Source organism: Bufo gargarizans, chromosome 1, assembly GCF_014858855.1.
Source record: "Bufo gargarizans isolate SCDJY-AF-19 chromosome 1, ASM1485885v1, whole genome shotgun sequence".
Taxonomy (NCBI): Eukaryota; Metazoa; Chordata; class Amphibia; order Anura; family Bufonidae; genus Bufo; species Bufo gargarizans.
This window is the reverse complement of record NC_058080.1, coordinates 506,823,926-506,847,078: the sequence shown is the minus strand read 5'-3', so window position 1 is coordinate 506,847,078 and position 23,153 is coordinate 506,823,926. Positions and strand designations below refer to the sequence as shown.

Sequence of the window (23,153 nt, the reverse complement as noted above, 5' to 3'; positions counted from 1 at the left end):
CCGTAGTTTCCTAGATGGGGTCACTTTTATGGAGTTTCTACTCTAGGGGTGCATCAGGGGGCTTGAAAGGGTACATGGTGTAAATAAACCAGTCCAGCAAAATCTGCCTTCCAAAAACCGTATGGCGTTCCCCTTCTTCTATGTCCTGCCGTTTAGCCAAATAGTAGTTTACGACCACATTTGGGGTGTTTCTGCAAACTACAGAATCAGGGCAACCCATTTTGAGTTTTGTTTGGCTGTTAACCCATTTTTTTCAGTAATAAAGTAAGGGTTAAAATGGAAAATTTTCCAAAAAATAGAAATTTCTAAATTGTTTCTCCATCTGCCATTAACTCTTGTGGAACACCTAAAGGGTTAACAAAGTTTGTAAACCCAGTTTTGAATACCTTGAGGGGTGTACTTTCTTAGATGGAGTCACTTTTTTGAAATTTCTATTCTAGGGGTGCAACAGGGGGCTTCAAATGGGACATGGTATAAACAAAACCAGTCCTGCAAAATCTGCCTTCCAAAACCCATATGGCGTTCCCCTCTTTCTACGTGCTCCCGTTTGGCCAAACAGTAGTTTACGACCACATATGGGGTGTTTTTGCAAACTACAGAATCAGGGCAACCCATATTGAGTTTTGTTTGGCTGTTAACCCTTACTTTATTGCTGGAAAAAATGGGTTAAAATGGAAAATTTTACAAAAAATAGAAATTTCTAAATTGTTTCTCCATCTGCCATTAACTCTTGTGGAACACCTAAAGGGTTAACAAAGTTTGTAAACCCAGTTTTGAATACCTTGAGGGGTGTACTTTCTTAGATGGAGTCACTTTTTTGAAATTTTTATTCTAGGGGTACAACAGGGGGCTTCAAATGGGACATGGTATAAACAAAACCAGTCCTGCAAAATCTGCCTTCCAAAACCCATATGGTGTTCCCCTCCTTCTATGTCCTCCCGTTCGGCCAAACAGTAGTTTACGACCACATATGGGGTGTTTTTGCAAACTACAGAATCAGGGCAACCCATTTTGAGTTTTGTTTGGCAGTTAACCCTTGTTTTACTCCTGGAAAAAATTGATTATATTGGAAAATTTTCCAAAAAATAGAAATTTCTAAATTGTTTCTCCGTCTGCCAATAACTCTTGTGGAACACCTAAAGGGTTAACAAAGTTTGTAAACCCAGTTTTGAATACCTTGAGGGGTGTACTTTCTTAGATGGAGTCACTTTTTTGAAATTTCTATTCTAGGGGTGCAACAGGGGGCTTCAAATGGGACATGGTATAAACAAAACCAGTCCTGCAAAATCTGCCTTCCAAAACCTATATGGCGTTCCCCTCCTTCTATGTCCTCCCGTTTGGCCAAACAGTAGTTTACGACCACATATCGGGTGTTTCTGCAAACTACAGAATCAGGGCAACCCATATTGAGTTTTGTTTGGCAGTTAACCCTTGTTTTTTTCCTGGAAAAAATTGATTATATTGGAAAATTTTCCAAAAAATCTAAATTCTAAAAATGTATGTCCATTTGCCATGAAGTGTTGTGGAAGACCTAAAGGGTTAACAAAGTTTGTAAAAACAGTTTTGAATACCTTGAGGGGTGTAGTTTCTAGAATGGGGTCATTTTTGGGTGGTTTCTATTATGTAAGCCTCACAAAGTGACTTCAAACCTGAACTGGTCCATAAAAAGTGGGATTTTGAAGATTTCTGAAAATTTCAAAATTTGCTTCTAAACTTCTAAGCCTTGTAACATCCCCAAAAAATAAAATATCATTCCCAAAATGCTACAAACATGAAGTAGACATATGGGGAATGTAAAGTCATCACAATTTTTGGGGGTATTACTATGTATTACAGAAGTAGAGAAACTGAAACTTTGAAATTTGCAAATTTTTCAAAATTTTTGGTAAATATGGTATTTTTTTATGCAAAAAAATTAACTTTTTTGACCCAATTTTAGCAGTGTCATGAAGTACAATATGCGACGAAAAAACAATCTCAGAACGGCCTGGGTAAGTCAAAGCGTTTTAAAGTTATCAGCACTTAAAGTGACAGTGGTCAGATTTGCAAAAAATGGCCTGGTCCTTAAGGTGAAATAGGGCTGTGTCCTTAAGGGGTTAAGGACCAGTTCAGGTCTGAAGTCACTTTGTGAGGCTTACATAATAGAAACCACCAATAAATGGCTCAATTTTAGAAACTACACCCCTCAAAGTAATCAAAACTGATTTTACAAACGTTGTTAACCCTTTAAGTGTTCCACGAGAATTAATGGAAAATGGAGATTTCACTTTTTTGGCAGATTTTCCATTTTAATCAAAAAAAAATTCCACTAAGGCCTAGTTCACACGAACGTATGGCTTTTATAGTTTTTTGCGGTCCGTTTTTTACGGATCCGTTGTTCCGTTTTTCAGTTCCATTGTGTTTCCGTTTCTGTTCCGTTTTTCCGTTCGGCATATACAGTATACAGTAATTACATAGAAAAAATTGGGCTGGGCATAGCATTTTCAATAGATGGTTCAGCAAAAACGGAACAGATACGGAAGACATACGGATGCAATTCCGTATGTGTTCCGTTTTTTTTGCGGACCCATTGACTTTAATGGAGCCACGGAACGTGATTTGCGTCCAAATATAGGACATGTTCTATCTTTCAATGGAACGGAAAAACGGAAATACGGAAACGGAATGCATACGGAACACATTTCGTTTTTTTGGCGGAACCATTGAAATGAATGGTTCCGTATACAGACTGTATACGGAACACAAAAAAAAACGGTCCGTACACTCGCAAAAAAAAACGTTTGTGTGAACTAGGCCTAACAAACCAAGGGTTAATAGCCAAACAAAACTCAATATATATTGCCCTGATTCTGTAGTTTACAGAAACAGCCCATATGTGGTCGTAAACTGCTGTAGGGAACAAAGCATTGCGCAGAAGGAAAGGAACGCCATATGGTTTTTGGAAAGCAGATTTCACTGGGATAATTTTAAGCTGCCATGTCACATTTGAAGACTCCCTGATGCACCCCTAGAGTAGAAACATCCCAAAAATTACCTCATTTTGGAAACTACGGTATAAGCTGGAAGTTTTGTTGGTACTATTTTAGGGTACATATGATTTTTGGTTGCTCTATATTACACTTTTTGTGAGGAAAGGCAAAAAAAAAAAAAAGCTGTTTTGGCATCGTTTTTATTTTTTGTTATTTACAGTGTTCATCTGACAGGTTAGATCATGTGGTATTTTTATAGAGCAGGTTGTTACGGACACGACAATACCAATTATGACATGGTTTTTTGTTTCAGTTTTACATAATAAAGCATTTAAAAAAATAAAAATGTATGTCTCCATATTCTGAAAGCCATAGTTTTTTTTTTGTTTTGTTTTTGGCGACTGTCTTATGTAGGGCCTCATTTTTTGCGGGATGAGATGACGGTTTGAGTGGTACTATTTTAGGGTGCATATGACAAAAAATTGCTTTATTTACACTGTTTTTATTTAATTGTTTTCTACGGTGTTCACCTGAGGGGTTAGTTCATGTGATATTTTTATACAGCAGGTTCTTACCGACGCGGCAATACCTAATATGTATACTTTTTTTTATTTATTTACAGCATTTTTTTATTTAAAAAAAATCATGTTTCAGTGTCTCCATATTCTGAGAGCCATAGATTTTTTATTTTTTGGGCAATTATCTTAGGTAGGGTCTCAATTTTTGCGGGATGAGATGACGGTTTGATTGGCACTGTTTAAGGGGGCGTATTACTTTTTGATCGCTTGCTATTACACTTTTTGTGGCTTTTTGACACAGTTTTTATTTTTTATTTTTTTACAGTGTTCACCTGAGGGGTTAGGTCTTTAGTTTTTTTTCCCTATTTTTTTTATTTTAAAAAATTTTACTTTATTTTGGGAAAAGGATGCCTTTTTTTTTTTACTTGAAACTTACTTTATTTTTTTGTCCCACTCTGGGTCTTCAAATTTTGGGGGTCTGATCCCCTTGACAATGCATTACAATACTTCTGTATTACCACTGTCACAGACCGCGGGGATCAGAAATTTCCGAAAGCGCTACAAACCACAGATCTGAATTGACCTGCGATTTGCAGCGATCACCGATACGGGGGGGTCACTGGACCCCCCTCGGCATTGTCACAGAGTGCCTGCTGAATGATTTCAGCAGGCACTCTGTTCCGATCACTGCCCGCCGCAGTGTTCGGAAATACACAGGGTGTACAGGTACGCTCTGTGTGTCCTTAAGTGCCGGGACATCAGGGCAAAAAATGCTGCTATTCTCACATTATTGATGTCATGGACCTCAAATATCACAGATGTGGTCATTTTGCGTTTCCACTTCAAGGTTAGAAAAAGTGGGCGGAGCCACTAACAACCAATCAAATTTCACTCATTGATTTTCAATAGAAAACAACTGCTGCCATTTTTAGGCTACTTTCACACTAGCGTTCGGGGCTCCGCTTGTGAGTTCCGTTTAAAGGCTCTCACAAGCGGCCCCGAACGGATCCGTCCAGCCCTAATGCATTCTGAGTGGATGCGGATCCGCTCAGAATGCATCAGTATGGCTCGTTCTGTCCTCCGCTCCGCTCAGCAGGCGGACACCTGAACGCTGCTTGCAGCGTTCAGGTGTCCGCCTGGCTGTGCGGAGGCAAACGGATCCGTCTAGACTTACAATGGAAGTCAATGGGGACGGATTCGTTTGAATTTGACACTATATGGCTCAATTTTCAAACGGATCCGTCCCCCATTGACTTTCAATGTAAAGTCAAAACGGATCCGTTTGCATTACCATGAAGAAAAAAAAAATAATAATAATAATTTTTTTTTTTTTGTTCATGGTAATGCAAACGGATCCGTTCTGAACGGATCTAAGCGTTTGCATTATAGGTGCGGATCCGTCTGTGCAGATACCAGACGGATCCACTCCGAACGCAAGTGTGAAAGTAGCCTTACACGTTAAATGCCATAATTCCCAAACTCCCAACTTTCAAATACTGCCATTATCACAGTTTTAAAGCCAGAGGCCAATCACATTTCAGCCATTGGTTTTATATGGGAAAATTTAAATTGCCTCCACTCTTAGACTGTTAAAGACAGGGTCCTCAAATTTGGCACAGTCAGTCATTGGGTGACTTGGGTTCAAATTTTAATAAACCAGGTTAAACAGACTGCTTATATCTCTAGCGTTTTCAAGCCAACATCCTGTGGTTATTTCAGAAACAACACCATCTAGTTAACTTTCCTGCTCTTTGCCGATTTTTTTATGTGTAATCTTATTTTATTCATTTTTTGATTTTCATAAGCAAATGACACATTACATCGCAGACATTGATATAAGTAATATGGACATAGTCCAACACAGGGACACGTAGGACCCTCGAGAAACAGCTGAAGTATCACAGACATATTAACCTTTAGTGGGACTCGAACATCCCAGTCATAACAGGGAACCCCAATCAAGGAGGGCTATCATTGTGGAGGAGAGTGAGGTTTATTATGAGCCCTCGAATGCCCAAGTGAGCACACTGAGTGAGTAATCCTAAATGGAGGTTCCTACATCACATTAAATATAAAAGACACAAAAGGAAAGAGGATTAGGAAGAGGGGAGGGATACCAAGAAAAGGGTACACCTGTCAAGAACCCTGCTGAGGAAAAATTCAGGAACAAACCAGATCTCTAAACCTCTGAGAGTCTAGAAAGAAAGTTAGAGAGTTGTATCTATTCTGGTAAATCCCGCTTCTTTCCTAACTATCGGCTATCAACTCTTCCATCCTAAGAATATGTTTCAATTCCTTGGCCCACTCAGACAAGGTAGGGGGGGCAGTGGTTTTCCAGTGCCTTGGAATTACCATGCGCACCGCCGCCAAGAAGAGACGTAGTGCCCCTTTCTTAACTTGTGAGATAGAGCCCGGGATGAGAGACAGCAGTGTAACCTGAGGGGTATTAGATATTGACTGGTTCGAATAGCTGGTATAAATATCCAAAACCTTCTCCCAGAAAGGCTTTATCAGCTGGCAGTCCCACCAGATATGCAACATAGAACCTTGCTCTCGTTCACACCGCCAGCAATAATTGGGAACCGACGGGAACATCTGGTGTAGAGTAGTAGGACAATAGTACCACCTAGAGACAATTTTATAATTCTTTTCTTTAATTTGAGAAGCCATAGACATCCCATGGGAGAGTGTACAAATCTTCTCCACTTCATCCGCTGAGACGGTAGTTTGCAGGTCCCTTTCCTATTTTGAGAAGAAGGGGGCTCTGTCTCCATTCTGGGATTGTAGCAAAACCTGATACATGGATGATATTGTACCGCGACCATCAGTGGAGGCCAGGTAAAGTTTGTCAAAGTCTGTCAACTGACCTATCGCTCCACCAGGGAACGTGTGACCCATGAAAGACCTGACTTGAGCGTACCCCAACCATGAAACTTGTGAGAAAGCTACGTTCTGTCTGAGGCTCTCAATGGAGGATAATAGCCCCGAAGTGACTAAGTCCTTAACCCTCAAGATACCATCCCCTACTGTTTTAATGAGAAAAGCGGAGGGTCGGAGGCCCGGTGAAAATGCCGGATTACCATGCAACGGGGTCATGGGACCTGGCCTAGCTGACACTTGTGACATGGAGATCCACTTATCCCAAATAGATAGAGCATGCCTTACCAGGTATGGCCACTCTTCAGAGGCCGGCCGTTTATCCAATTCAAGCCAGGGCAGCGCTTGAAGAGGTAGGGGAGACAAAGACTGCTCCAAACCTACCCACAATTTCTTAGCATTCTTATGAAGCCAGTCCCGAATTCTGGTTAGCACCGAAGCGCTATGATAGATTAACATGTCTGGGAGGCCAAAACCGCCCAAGGATTTCTGTTTAGTCAGGACTTGTCTCCGTAGTCTGGGTTTACTAGCTTGCCATATGAACTTGTTCAGACCTTTCTGAAGCTCTTGGAAGTACGACCTTGGCACATATATCGGGACAGTTTGAAAGAGGTAAAGAAACCTCGGCAGGATGTCCATCTTGAAGGCGGACATGCGGCCAAACCAAGACAGCTTATTAAGGGAGTATTTCTGCATGTCCTCCAGCGTTCTCCTCTGCAGAGGTAAGTAATTGAGTGGGAAAAGCAAGTGCAGTTGTGTAGGAATTTGGACGCCCAAGTACACCAAACTTTGCTCTTTCCATTTAAAAGAAAAGTTATTTCGGAGGGAATTTACATCCGCATCAGTCAAAGAGATGTTTAGAAGCTCCGTCTTTGAGAGATTCACCTTAAAATTGCTTAGGTGTCCAAATCTATCAAACTCTCGGAGTAAAGATGGAATTGAGATGTGGGGGGACGACACGTATAGGAGCAAGTCGTCAGCTTACAACGCCAGTTTCTGCTGTTTATTCCTGATGGAGATACCTGGAATGTCGGGATTGAGGCGGATAGCCTGAGCAAGGTGTTCCATTTGTAGTACATATAGGAGAGGGGACAACGGACAACCCTGACGGGTTCCATTATGGATCTCAAAAGGTGGTGCTAGAACCCCATTAACCCTGACTCTGGAAGTAGGGTTGGTATATAAGGCTGATACATATTCTATGAATCTGTGTCCCAATCCAAGATGTTGCAAGGAAGCTAACAGAAATCTCCAGTGAACCCTGTCAAACGCCTTCTCGGCATCAACAGACATCAGGCCAGCGGGGATCTGTCTCTCTTGCACATGGTGGATCAACGTGATAGTGCATATGGTATTGTCTCTGGCTTCTCTGCCAGGGACAAAGCCCACTTGGTCCAGGCTAATACATTGCGGTAAAATCAGCCGCAACCTATTCGCCAGGATCTTTGAATAGATTTTAATGTCACAGTTTATTAAAGATATCAGCCTGTAGTTACCACAAACCGTGCTATCTTTATTAGGCTTGGGAATGACAACGATATGAGCCTCCAGGGATTGTTCAGGGAAGGGACAAGTAGGAGAGATGCTATTGAACGTTTTTGTCATCAAAGGACTAAGTAGATCAAGGAATCTTTTATAGAAAACGCCAGTAAATCCATCAGGCCCAGGGCTCTTATGGCCTTTAAGAGATTTAACCACCAATTTTAACATCAGTCTCAGAGAGGGGTAGATCTAGATCAGCTTGCTGTTCTGGCGTAATCTCGGGCAGGGCCGTCTCATTTAGATAGGAGGAGATGCGACTATCCAGATCAGAGGGCCGCATGTCCGCGAATTGGCCATTGATATTATACAAAGATGCATAATATTCCCTGAAAGCTTCAGCAATATGGAGAGGATGATGCAAGGTCTTACCCTGTGGGTCCTTAATCTCAGGGATATAGGATTGTGTCGATTTAGGATGGAGAAGTTTGGCTAGGGCCGACCCACATTTATTAGCGTTTTCGAACAAAAAGCCCTGGTATCGTTCCCTAGCGTGTGCATGTTTCCTGCCAATCTCTTCCCTTAATTTATCTCTCACCGAGGACAACTCCGACAGCAGATCAGGGGTACAAGATCCCATATGAAGGGATTCCAGACGGAGTAACTCGTCCGACAAGCTCCTAATACGTGCCTCCCTCTCTCTTTTCAGTCTCGAGCCGTGCTGAATAAAAAAAAACCTTAGGACACACTTGAGTGCTTCCCACTGCATAGGAGGAGCTGTGGAGTCAGTGGTGTGAGTGTCCATAAAATCTGAAATGGATTTCTCTATGGCTTGTCTACAAACCATATCTTTCAATAAATGTGCATTGAGCCGCCACGTCCACTCTTTAGCCACTAAGTCAGGTAAAGCCAGAGTAAGAAAAACAGGGGCGTGATCCGACCATAATATCGAACCAACATCCACCCTAGGGTGATAGGACAAAGCATGGTGGGAAATAACGAACAGGTCGATCCTGCTATAGGAGTCATGGGCTGGGGAGTAGTATGTGTAGTCTCGGCTCGTCGGATTTAACACCCTCCAGACATCCACCAGCCTTTTGGACTGCAAGACAGAGCGGACCCTAGTGAGAGTCGAGTTAGGAATCAGCGATCTCCCAAGGGAGGTGTCTAGCGACGGATTAAGGGGCAAATTAAAGTCCCCTCCCAGAAGTACAATACCATCCATGAAAGATTCCATTGTTGACATGATAGCAGCAAATGTCTTACCTTGACCCGAATTCGGATGGTATATGTTACCTACGGTGTACACTCTCCCATGTATGGCCAGCTTGACAAAGACGTAACGTCCCTTGCTGCAAGATCTAGAATCTAAAACAGAGCAAGGTAAATTTTTATTCAACGCTATCGAGACACCTTTCGCTTTAGCATCTGGATTAGTACTATGGATCCATGTGGTGTACGTCTTGGATCTGAAATTTGGTACATGGTGCGTCTTAAAATGTGTTTCCTGGAGAAGTAGGATCTGAGCATTTTCTTTCTGTAACCCAGCTAGGATCATTGCTCTTTTATCAGGGATATTAAAACCCCTTACATTCAGGGAGACCAATTTGATCTCAACCCTCTGATTGATTGGAGGCGCCATGACCAAATTACAGAGAGACCCTGACAGGATAGGTGGCAGGTACGGGGGTGAGGAAAACACACAACGGTAAGACAATACAACAGAAAATCACACAAAGACACAGAGACACACAAAAAAAAAAAAAATGGGGGGAGAGGAAAGGTAAACAGACAAGACAAGACCACAAAAAGAAAAAAGGGAAAAAAGACTACAGACACAATCCCAATCAGGGAAGACACCCTAAGGTATCAAGAAAATCTCGGAATTGAGGTGAGTAACGAAAAACGTTAAACAGGGAACTGTCTTTCAACAGCAGGTGTAGAGACCTGCCTGAGAGTATACCTGACCAGCATTAAACCTCTGCGCGCCCCTAAGAGATGGCGGGCAAAGAAGGGGGGGGGACAATTCTATAAAAAGGTACCAATCTCCGACAAACAAACAGGAGACCCAGCAACCGGAGATCAAACTGTGAGATAGGGATGCCTAGTGAAATGATTTACTCCTTTCTGGGAAAGGGGAACCATGTCACCAGATCTTGTAGAAAAATCTGCCTCATGAGAGCTGGACCTCAGCCAGCAGGGACCTTATGGGGAAACTATGTAAAGGGGTACAGCCCTCTCCTCAAATCGCAACTAAGAGGAACGATCAGGAAGGCTGTCTCCTATCTTCCACCCCTCTATTACGTCCTGGAGAGGTAGCCTTCCAAACAGAGAATCTCGACGGGATCGGGGGAGTGATAGTCCAGTCGGGGAGTTCAATATCAGGGAGGCCCAGCGCTGCCAGGAAATCAGCTAACTCAGACGGATCACGCAGTTCATAGCGCTTGCCACCCCTCCTGACCACCAACTGGAACGGATAACCCCACATGCAGGGAATGTCTCTTTCACGGAGGCACTCTAGCAAAGGACGAAGAGCTCTTCTCTGTTGTAATGTGGAGCGAGCCAGGTCCTGTAAAAGTGAGATATGAGCTCCCCGAAACTCGATCGTGGCTGTGTTGCGCGCCTTACGCATGATCTCTTCTTTAATGGAGTAGTAGTGCAGGCGACATATCACATCCCTGGGTCTAGCAGGATCCGGATTTGGGGGGCCGAGTGTCCTATGTGCCCTGTCAATTTCTAGGTCATCAGAGACCGGCCTGTTCAAGATCATCTTGAAAAGTTCTTGCAGGGTGTGAATAAGATCAGCAGTAGGGATAGCTTCAGGTAGGCCCCGCAACCTGATATTATTGCGCCTACTACGATTTTCCACATCTTCATGTAGACGATAGAGCTGACTAATATGCTGATCCCTTTGCACCCCTTTATCTTCCAGCATGTCCAGGCGGGAGGACAATTCAGCCTGGTGGGAGGATACATCGTCCACCCTCTCCTCCACCATTTGTAAATTGGTGGACAGGGTATGGAGTTCCTGTTTATAGGAGGTTTCAAGGCGCGCAATAAACTGTTCCATCTCTTGCCTGGTCGGCAGTTGTCGGACATGGGCTCTCCAGTCCCAAGGGGGCTCCTCTGTGTCTGTCGGAGGGATAGCCTGGGATAAGGCTGGTTTCTGCGGGGTCTGTGCGACCTGAGCCGGCGACGTGGAGTCTCGTGGGGCCTGGCAAGATGGCGCCGGCCTAGTGTCTCCGCCAGACAAAGCGTGGGCCGGAGGAGGTGAGTCCCTCTTCTGATTTACAGCAGGCGATTGAGGCTGGTTCATATTGCGGTGGGCCACCCCTGACTTCTCCACTTGCTTCGGAGTGTGTAAGGGCTTGTATGGGGGTGCAGCAGCGGTCAGTTCGCGCGCAGCTTGTGGGAGAGCCGTGGCGCCCGAGTCGCGGCCCGTTACCTTCTGGCCTTCCAGAGCAAAAAACTGCTGGATGTCCTTGTGCCTCACGTCCGTGGGGGTACTAACGGAACCGGCAGAGGAACCCCTTCTCGTCCGAACTATCGGAGCCTAGAAATGCAGGTGCTGGTGAGCTAGAAATGCTTGCGAAAGCCCTCTCAGGACAGGAGCTCTCAGCGATGCGTGTTCACTCCGCCATAGTCAGGACACGCCCCTTTTTGCCGATTTTTTTAAACACAGTGTAAGAAGGTACCTAGAATCATCGTGGATGGAAGGTATGTGTCACTGAGGTTCCTGGCCTCGGTGAAGTAAGAGCTGGTATTTTATGTGTCAGTAGCAGCTATTGCTAATTGACACCTAAAGATTTAGCATAGCTGTCATAGCTGATCCAGGATGGCTCCTACTGGGAGTAGTCAAAGTGCTGGGTGCGTAACTACTCCCCATGTTCCAGGCCGGGTTTTGCCAGGCATAAAAACCAGCCAGCACTGCCAGGTGTGTGTGACTCCCTCTGACAGTGGAGCTCAGGAGTCTGTGTGCCGTGAACTGAGGGCTGTGCTGGGATTTGAAGTTTGAGCCGGGCTGCGGGACTCAAGCCCTTTCAAAGGCAAACAGGCCGCCTATGGACTTGATGAGGCTGAACGGCTAACAGGGTGTGAATTAACACCCAGGAGAAAAGGTGACTTTTATTGTTTATGGACTTTCCTTGTGGGTGAACAAACAACAAGCCACCTGCGTTTTGTAAAACACCTTATCTGCATTTTGTTATACACCAATGTGTGAATAAACACCGCTGTTTGATTCAAGAACTGTGTACTTTGCCTCTATACTGCATCCGCTAGTCCTAACTACCAGAGCGAATCCCCACAACAGACAGCCCCTTAAAGAGGACCTGTTACAACAAAAGACAGCATGATATAGATCAAGAGAGACTGAGAAGACTGATGTATAGCTTTGAGGGAAAAGATTCAGTAAAATCTGCAATTTACAAATTAATATCTCTGCTATGTCTGATTTCATTGTTCATAGGCAAAGTGTTATCAGTGACTAACAGCTATCTCTGTATATACACTTACGCAAATAATGCTATCAATCACTGATAACACCTTCCCAATGTACATCTATCAGTTGACTGACAGCTATCTCTGTATAAACACAGAGAGAATGCTATTACTGATAACACCTCCCCCATGTACATCTATCAGTGACTGACAGCTATCTCTGTATATACACTTACGCAAATAATGCTATCAATCACTAATAACACCTTCCCTGTGTACATCTATCAGTGACTGACAGCTATCTATGTATAAACACTTACACAGAGAATGCTATCGATCACTGATAACACCTCCCTATGTACATCTATCAGTGAGTGACTGACAGCTATTTATGTATACACACTTACACAGAGAATGCTATCAATCACTAATAACACCTCCCCTGTGTACATCTATCAGTGACTGAAAGCTATCTCTGTATACACACTTACACAGAGAATGCTATCAATCACTTATAACACATCCTGTGTACATCTATGAGTGACTGACCGCTATCTCTATATACACACTTAGACAGGGAATGCTATCAATCACTTATAACCATCGGCGTCGCTACAGGGAGAAATTGCGTGCGTGCCCCCCCGCTGATTCTCCGGGTCTGTACTAATCAGTGGCGGATTATACATGGGGCTTGGGCGTTTGAGTCTGCAGCCCCGGGAAACCCAGACTCAAACGCCCACAAACTACGGCGGGGCACGGGAGCGCATAGTTAACTTCCCTGCCCTGCCAATCACCGCTATAGGCTTCAGGGCTATTACTACTGTGGGGGCAGTGTGGGGGAAAAATAACTACTGTGAGGAAAGTGGGGGAAGTGTGGGGGACAATTACTACTGTGGGGGCAGTGTGGGGGACAATTACTACTGTGGGGGACAATTACTACTGTGGGGGCAGTGTGGGGGACAATTACTACTGTGGGGGGGGACAATTACTACTGTGGGGGCAGTGTGGGGAACGATTGCTACAGTGTCATCCACAGATCCCCCATAACAGTGTCATCCACAGATGCCCCCATAACAGTGCATCATACACACATGACCCTATAAGAGTGTGTCATCCACAGATCCCCCATAACAGTATGTCATCCACAGATCCCCCATAAAAGTATGTCTTCCACAGATCCCCCATAACAGTGTGTCATCCACAGATCCTCCATAACAGTGTGTCATCCACAGGTCCCCTATAACAGTGTGTCATCCACAGATACCCCATAACAATGTCATCCACAGATGCCCATAACAGTGTCATCCACAGATGCCCATAACAGTGTCATCCACAGATGCCCATAACAGTGTCATCCACAGATGCCCCTATAACAGTGTGTCATCCACAGATCCCCCATAACAGTGTGTCATCCACAGATCCCCCATAACAGTGTGTCATCCACAGATCCCCCATAACAGTGTGTCATCCACAGATCCCCCATAACAGTGTGTCATCCACAGATCCCCCATACTGAGGACAGTCAGAAAGGAGGGGAAAGAATCCGTGGAAGCAAGCAGAAGACAGCACAGCAGACGACTGAATAAGCTTCTTTTGAAAGTAAATGGTTTTATTATAAATGTAGTTACCGGTATGTTTAATGTCTGTTTTTGTCTTCTATTATATTCTGGCTTTTGCTTAACCACCTCAGCCCCCCTAGCTTAAACACCCTTAAGAACTAGACCACTTTTTACAATTCTGCACTACACTACTTTCACCGTTTATTGCTCGGTCATGCAACTTACCACCCAAATTTATTTTACCTCCTTTTCTTCTCACTAATAGAGCTTTCATTTGGTGGTATTTCATTGCTGCTGACATTTTTACATTTTTTGTTATTAATCGAAATTTACCGACATTTTTGCAAAAAAATTACATTTTTCACTTTCAGTTGTAAAAATTAAAAAAAAAAAAAAGGCATCTATATATACATTTTTCTCTAAATGTATTGTTCTACATGTCTTTGATAAAAAAAAAATGTTTGGGAAAAAAAAAATTGTTTCGGTAAAAGTTATAGCGTTTACAAACTATGGTACAAAAATGTGAATTTCCGCTTTTTGAAGCAGCTCTGACTTTCTGAGCACCTGTCATGTTTCCTGAGGTTCTACAATGCCCAGATAGTAGAAAAACCCCACAAATGACCCCATTTCGGAAAGTAGACACCCTAAGGTATTCGCTGATGGGCATAGTGAGTTCATAGAACTTTTTATTTTTTGTCACAAGTTAGCGGAAAATTATGATTTAATTTATTTATTTTTTTCCTTACAAAGTCTCATATTCCACTAACTTGTGACAAAAAATAAAAACTTCCATGAACTCACTATGCCCATCAAGAAATACCTTGGGGTGTCTTCTTTCCAAAATGGGGTCACTTGTGGGGTAGTTATACTGCCCTGGCATTTTAGGGGCCCTAATGCATGAGAAGTAGTTGGAAAATGTGTAAAAAAATGCCCTGTGAAATCCTAAAGGTGCTCTTTGGAATGTGGGCCCCTTTGCCCACCTAGGCTGCAAAAAAGTGTCACACATGTGGTATCGCCGTACTCAGGAGAAGTTAGGCAATGTGTTTTGGGGTGTCATTTTACATATACCTATGCTGGGTGAGATAAATATCACGGCAAAAGACAACTTTTCCCATTTTTTTATACAAAGTTGGCATTTGACCAAGATATTTATCTCACCCAGCATGGGTATATGTAGAATGACACCCCAAAACACATTGCCCAACTTCTCCTGAGTACGGCGATACCACATGTGTGACACTTTTTTGCAGCCTAGATGCGCAAAGGGGCCCAAATTCCTTTTAGGAAGGCTTTATTTGACATTTGGATCCCAGACGTCTTCTCATGCTTTAGGGCCCCAAAAATGCCAGGGCAGTATAAATACCCCACATGTGACCCCATTTTGGAAAGAAGACACCCCAAGGTATTCAATGAGGGGCATGGCGAGTTCATAGAAAAAAAAAAATTGGCACAAGTTAGCGGAAATCTTTTTGTTTGTTTTTTCTCACAAAGTCTCCCTTTCCGCTAACTTTGGACAAAAATTTCAATCTTTCATGGACTCAATATGCCCCTCACGGAATACCTTGGGGTGTCTTCTTTCCGAAATGGGGTCACAAGTGGGGTATTTATACTCCCCTGGCATTTTAGGGGCCCTAAAGCGTGAGAAGAAGTCTGGAACATAAATGTCAAAATAAATTTACGCATTTGGATTCTGTGAGGGGTATGGTGAGTTCATGTGAGATTTTATTTTTTTACACAAGTTAGTGGAATATGAGACTTTGTAAGAAAAAGAAAAAAAAAAAGAAAATCTATTTCCGCTAACTTGTGCCAAAAAAAATTCTGAATGGAGCCTTACAGGGGGGGTGATCAATGACAGGGGGTGATCAGGGAGTCTATATGGGGTGATCACCACCCTGTCATTGATCATCACCTTCCTGTAAGTCTCCATTCAGACGTCGTATGTGTTTTGCGGATCCGATCCATGGATCCGCAAAACACATACGGACGTCTGAATGGAGCCTTACAGGGGGGTGATCAATGACAGGGGGTGATCAGGGAGTCTATATGGGGTGATCACCCCCTGTCATTGATCACTTCCCTGTAAGGCTCCATTCAGACGTCCGTATGTGTTTTGCGGATCCGATCCATGGATCTGTAAAACACATACGGACATCTGAATGGAGCCTTACAGGGGGGTGATCAATGACAGGGGGGTGATCAGGGAGTCTATATGGGGTGATCAGGGGTTAATAAGTGACAGGGGGGGGGTAGTGGACTGTGGTGCTTGGTGCTACTTATTACAGAGCTGCCTGTGTCCTCTGGTGGTCGATCCAAGCAAAAGGAACCACCAGAGGACCAGGTAGCAGGTATATTAGATGCTGTTATCAAAACAGTCTAAAAAACCTGTTAGGGGTTAAAAAAATCGCATCTACAGCCTGCCAGCGAATGATCGCCGCTGGCAGGCTGTAGATCCACTCGCTTACCTGCCGATCCTGTGAACGCCTGTGTGCGCGCGTTCACAGGAAATCTCGCGTCTCGCGAGATGACGCACCGATGCGTGACTCTGCCTGAGACAGCCGCATCCGGAACACGATCCTGCGTTAGGCGGTCCGGAGGCGGTTAAAGAGATAGTAAAAAATTGTTGTTTTTTTTAGCTATGTATGATGCTTTTTGATAATAATTAAATGTAAATGTAGTGGTGCTATAATGTGGACCCCAGGCCTCTCTGATGTCCTGCAGGCTGGGCTGGCACTGTGGCAGCATACGGTTGGCCAGGCAGCAGAAAGGCTCTGGGGCTGTCATTGTGTGCTCTGGAACTTTTCCCTTCACAGCCCTGCATACCGCAATACTCTTGTATTTTGTAATCTTATTTATATATACTTATTTAGTTTTTTTCAGTAGTATGATTAAGTGGTGAAAATTATTAGCACCCCCCATTTTTGACTGTGGTATCTTATGTGCCCCCCCCCCATATATTGTTCCTAGAGTCGCCACTGCTTAAAACACCTCCCCCATGTACATCTATCAGTGACTGACAGTTATCTCTGCTTACACACTTACACAGGGAATGCTATCAATCACTTATAACCCATCCCGTGTACATCTATGAGTGAGTGACTGCTATCTCTGTATACACACTTACACAGGAAATGCTATCAATTACTGATAACACCTCCCCCATGTACATCTATCAGTGACTGACAGCTATCTCTGTATACACACTTACACAGAGAACGTTATCAATCATTGATAACACCTCCCCCATGTACATCTATCAGTGACTGACAGTTATCTCTGTATACACACTTACACAAAGAATGCTATCAATCACTGAAAACACCACCCTGTGTACATCAGTGACTGACAGTTATCTATGTATACACACTTACACAGAGAATGCTATTAATCACTGATACTACCTCCCCCGTGTACAAATATCAGTGATTGACAGATATCTCTGCATACACACTTAAGGGCACTTTACGTGTGCTAAGAATTGAAAAGATTATCACTAACAAGCGTTCATACTAACACTTGTTAGCGATGATCTGGTGGTGTAAATGTACCACTGATTACCCGATGAACGCTTCCTTGCCGACAATCTTCTTGTACATGATCTCGTGTAAAGGGACCTTTACACAGGGAATGCTATCATACACTCATAACACCACCCATGTGAACAATGAAATCAGAATAAGCAAACATATAAAATAATAAATTGCATGTCTTAGTGAATCTTTTCCCATAAAACTATATCAATGTGCTCAGCTCCTTCACTGCATTTTGTAGTGACTGGTCTTCTTTAAATGATACCATTTAAACCTGCAGCTACCATTGGCGGGAGTATTGGAACTTACTGCATACTGGTTATACAGGGCAGTCATATGGAAATGTATGGTATATCCACAAGATATGTCATAAATGTAAGAAAGGTGGAAGTCCCACCTCTGAGACCCACACCTATCTCCAGATTGTGCATGATTTCTCAGCTGCCTCCATAAGTCCCATAGAAATGAATGGATAAAGTTGTATATACGCACAGCCACCTCTCTATCCATGCCCGGCTGGATGCTGTGGCTCCATCCTTGGGACAGGTGAGCCAGAGGTATATTGCACAAATGAAGATGAAATATTGATACTGAACATATGTTAAACAATATAAAAACATTATATAGGGCATCCTTACGTACTATATCGGTAATGTGATTGACTATGCATGTTAAACAGTTTCTATTACATATGATATTTTAAATTGCTAAACATTCATTTAAGGTTAATATTGATTATTTGGCGTCAGTCATCATTTACCATTTGGTTTACAAATTGTTAGGAGTATATGTACCTTCATGGGTTATCTCATTACTGATTGGTTCCAAACACTGTGATCCCTGCTATCTATCTATCTCACGTCTGTAGTAATAATATCCAGAGAATCATACTCTGTTCAGATAATCCTCATTCTCAATTTCTCTTTAGCTTTGAGTAATTTATAACTTTTAGTAACTATACAAATGAGGGCACATCAGATCTATTGGGATAAAAACAGCAGAAAATCCTGGTTTACTTGTAACCTTTTAGCTAAAATACAATTCTTGTTCATTTTGAGAAATAGTCTGTCTATACCCACATTGTACCCTCACCTGATCTTTTTCCCAAAGCAGAGACAGCTTGCTGCCTTGGATAGCAGACTTCACAAAATACAGGTCTAGATCATCTATTCGGAAATTTAGGTCCCCAAACCAGAACACCAAGCTGAAATGAAGCGCACAGGAAAAATAATGTTGCCTAAAACAAAGACATCTCAGAAGAACACTAAGGGGGTCATTTATCAAACTGGTGTAAAGTAGAACTAGCTTAGTTGCCCATAGCAACCAATCAGATTCCGCCTGATTTTGGACAGCTCCTTTAAAAAATGAAAAGAGGACTGATTGGTTGCTATGGGCAACTAAGCCAGTTCTACTTTACACCAGTTTGATAACTTAGGGCTCTTTCACATCTGCGTTATTGTCTTCCGGCATAGAGTTCCGTCGTCGGGGCTCTATGCCGGAAGAATACTGATCAGGATTATCCTAATGCATTCTGAATGGACAGTCCGTCCTTCAGGATGCATCAGGATGTCTTCCGTTCCGGAACGGAACGTTTTTTGGCCGCAGCAAATAGCGCAGCATGCTGCGCTTTTTGCTCCGGCCAAAAATCCGGAACACTTGCCGCAAGGCCGGATCCGGAATGAATGACCATTGAAAGGCATTGATCCGGATCCGGCCTTAAGCTAAACGTCGTTTCGGCGCATTGCCGGATGCGACGTTTAGCTTTTTCTCAATGGTTACCATGGCTGCCGGGACGCTAAAGTCCTGGCAGCCATGGTAAAGTGTAGCGGGGAGCAGCATACTTACCATCCGTGCGGCTCCCGGGACGCTCCAGAGTGACGTCAGGGCGCCCCAAGCGCATGGATGACGTGATCGCATGGATCACATGATCCATGCGCATGGGGCGCTCTGACGTCATTCTGGAGCGCCCCGGGAGCCGCGCGGACTGTAAGTATACCGCTCCCCCGCTCCCCACTACTACTATGGCAACCAGGACTTTAATAGCGTCCTGGCTGCCATAGTAACACTGAAAGCATTTTGAAGACGGATCCGTCTTCAAATGCTTTCAGTACACTTGCGTTTTTCCGGATCCGGCGTGTAATTCCGGCAAGTGGAGTACACGCCGGATCCGGACAACGCAAGTGTGAAAGAGGCCTTACCCCCTAAGTATGACAAACTAGAAGACCAACATAAAACCATTGTGCTCAAGCATATTAGCAGACCGATAAATAACAAATGCAAACAGTATCTGCCATTTTCTAATGTATTCTCTTTATATATATTTCTTCTTATACTTTATGGATAAAGTAATATAACTTGAGTTAAGGAGGACCTTTCACTGGTCCTCACATTACAATATTATTACCTGACAGTGTAGGACATTATTAGTAGTAGTCAGGGCTCTTTTTCTTTTTCACATTGACTGCTGCGTTCCCCCGCTGTGCCCCCCGTTCTGTTTTGCCACCCTGTATGCTAATTAGTAGCATCGGTACAGTAAGGAGGAGACGGCCGGGTTTCTCAGTGGCACAATCCCAATCGCAGTGGAGCGTGTCACAACCAGGGAGAAGAAAAAGCTCACCTTCTCCCTGGAAAGAGACGCCTATTGAGAAACCCGGCCGTCTCCTCCTTCCTGTACCGATGCTGCTAATTAGCATACAGGGTGGCAAAACAGAACGGGGGGCACAGCGGGGGAGATAAAGTCCTACACTGTTAGGTAATAATATTATAATGTTAGGCCCACTAAAATGTCCTCTTTAACATGAAATACATTAAATAATCATTTTATTTATTAAAGGAAAACATTATCTAATGTTAGGGGCAGATTTATTAAAACTGGTGTAAAGTAGAACTGGCTTAGTTTCCCATAGCAACCAATCAGATTCCAGCTTTCATTTTTCACAGCTCTTTTGGATAATGAAAGGCGAAATCTTATTGGTTGCTATGGGCAGCTAAGCCAGTTTTCCTTTACACCAGTTTTGATAAATCTCCCTCTAAGTATTAAGAAGTAATTGCTGCTGACATTTTAACTTTTTTTGATATTAATCAAAATTGACCGAAATTTTTGCAAAGAAATGACATTTTTCCCTTTCTGTTGTAAAATTTTTCAAATAAAACTCCATTTCTCTATAAATTTTTCTCTAAATTTATTGTTCTACATGTCTTTGATAAAAAAAAATGCAATAAGTGTATATTTATTGGTTTGGGTAAAAGTTATAGCGTTTACAAACTATGGTGCAAAAAAAATAATTTACGCACTTTGACTTTCTGAGCACCTGTCATGTTTCCTGAGGTTCTACAATGCCCAGACAGTAGAAACACCCCACAAATGACCCATTTCGGAAAGTAGACACCCTAAGGTATTCGCTGATGGGCATAGTGAGTTTGTGGAAGTTTTTATTTTTTGTCACAAGTTAGCGGAATGTTTCCTGAGGTTCTACAATGCCCAGACAGTAGAAACACCCCACAAATGACCCCATTTCGGAAAGTAGACACCCTAAGGTATTCGCTGATGGGCATAGTGAGTTCATGGAAGTTTTTATTTTTTGTCACAAGTTAGCGGAAATTGAATATTTTTTTAGTCTCATATTCCACTAACTTGTGACAAAAAATACAAATTAACATGAACTCACCATGCCCCTCACAAAATACCTTGGTGTGTCTTCTTTCCAAAATGGGGTCACTTGTGGGGTATTTATACTGCCGTGGCATTTTAGGGGACCTAAAGCGTGAGAAGTAGTTTGGAATCCGAATGCGTAAAAAATGCCCTGTTAAATCGTAAAGGTACTCATTGGAATTTGGGCCTCTTTGCGCACCTAGGCTGCAAAAAAGTGTCACACATGTGGTATCGCCATACTCAGAAGAAGTAGGGCAATGTGTTTTGGGGTGTATTTTTACGTATACCCATACTGTGTGTGAGAAATATCTCTGTAAATGACAACTTTTTACATTTTTTTTTATACAAAGTTGTCAATTTACTGAGATATTTCTCTCACCCAGCATCGGTATATGTAAAAATACACCCCAAAACACATTGCCCTACTTCTCCTGAGTACAGCGTTACCACATGAGTGACACTTTTTTGCAGCCAAGATGCGCAAAGGGAGGAAATATCGAACTGGGAATGCAGATCCATCCACAAGTTTAGATCCACATGGCTTCCATGGGAAACATATAGAGGGTTTAAGAGTAGATAAATTTCAACGCCCACAGACGCTTGGATCTTCCCACACCTCTTTCCATCTGTTTATTATACTAACAGTCTTTCATGAAAAAAGTTAAAATCAGTATTGTCTGGATAGGACAACCTAGAAGCGTAACATGATAACTCTTGGAACTTAGCTAGACCCGAATCATGGATTCCTCGGATCCCTAAGATACCTATTAGCACATTAGTGTTAAATAATGGAGTAAACTGTCGTAATGTCCTATTCTTCCTTGCGATCTTGTATTCACTGTATTCATTATATTGTACTCACTATATTGAATTTGAATTGTCAACCACTATGTTGGAGCACGGAAAATTGTCATCACTCTCCGTTGCGCCTATGTTAACCTGTACGCATGCTTTTACAAATAAAGATTTTTGAAAATGAAAAAAAAAAAAAAGATGCGCAAAGGGGCCCAAATTCCAATGAGTACCTTTAGGATTTCACAGGGCATTTTTATGCATTTGGATTCCGTGAGGAGTATGGTGAGTTCATGTAAGATTTTATTGTTTTTCACAAGTTAGTGGAGACTTTGTAAGAAAAAACAAAAACAAAAAAAACAATTTCCGCTAACTTGTTCCCAAAAAAAAAATCTATGAACTCGCCATGCCCCTGATCTTTATAGCCCTGCACATTTTTACAATGTTTTTGCAGTGATCAGAAAAAAAAATATTCTGACACTGCGGTGGGGCGGACTGAACGCAAGTGTGCGCACAAGATCAGGCCTGATCGGGCAAACACTGCGTTTTTTGTAGAGCCTATAGAACATGTCCTATTCTTGTCCGTAATTGCGGACAAGAAAAGGCATTTTCTATATAGTTCTGGCAATGTGCGGATCCGCAAAATACATACGGACGTCTGAATGGAGCCTTACAGGGGGGTGATCATTGACAGGGGAGTGATCAGGCAGTCTATATGGGGTGATCAGGGGTTAATAAGTGATGGGGGGGGTGTAGTGTAGTGTGGTGATTGGTGCTACTTACAGAGCTGCCTGTGTCTTCTGGTGGTCGATCCAAGCAAAAGGGACCACCAGAGGATCAGGTAGCAGGTATATTAGACGCTGTTAACAAAACAGCGTCTAATATACCTTTTTAGGGTTAAAAAAATCGCATCTACAGCCTGCCATCAAATTATCGCTGCTGGAAGGCTGTAGATTAACTTCTCAGCCGCACGTCACTGTGAACGCGCACGCGTGCGCGCGCGCGTTCACATGAAATCTCGGCTCTCGTGGGATGACACGCCGATGCGTAAAGGAGGAATAACCCGGCTACCCGCAGGACACATCCCTGCGTTAGGCGGTCGGGAGAAGGTTAAAGGGGTTTTCTGAGATTTAAATACTGATGACCTATCCTCTGGCACCAACAACCCGGGACCCTCACCGTTCAGCTGTTCGAGAAGGCCGTGGCGCTCGCAGTAGCGATGCAGCCTTCTCACAGCTTTCCCTAGGCCTAGTGATGAAACGTTCATCGGTCACGTGGCCTAGGGGCTGATCAGCCCCATAGAAGTGAATGAGGCTGAGCTGCGATACCACGAACAGCTG

At 43.2% G+C, this 23,153-nt stretch overlaps 1 protein-coding gene across 3 annotated transcripts in view; it reads right to left on the bottom strand.

Annotated features, from left to right (window-relative positions):
- Positions 1-23,153, bottom strand: part of INPP5J (inositol polyphosphate-5-phosphatase J) — a 120,600-nt gene that overhangs the window by 12,930 nt on the left and 84,517 nt on the right. For all 3 annotated transcript variants that reach the window (XM_044275261.1, XM_044275260.1, XM_044275262.1), the window contains one exon: positions 18,462-18,573. In XM_044275261.1, coding sequence (XP_044131196.1) covers positions 18,462-18,573 — 112 coding nt within the window. The remainder of the gene's footprint in view (positions 1-18,461; positions 18,574-23,153) is intronic.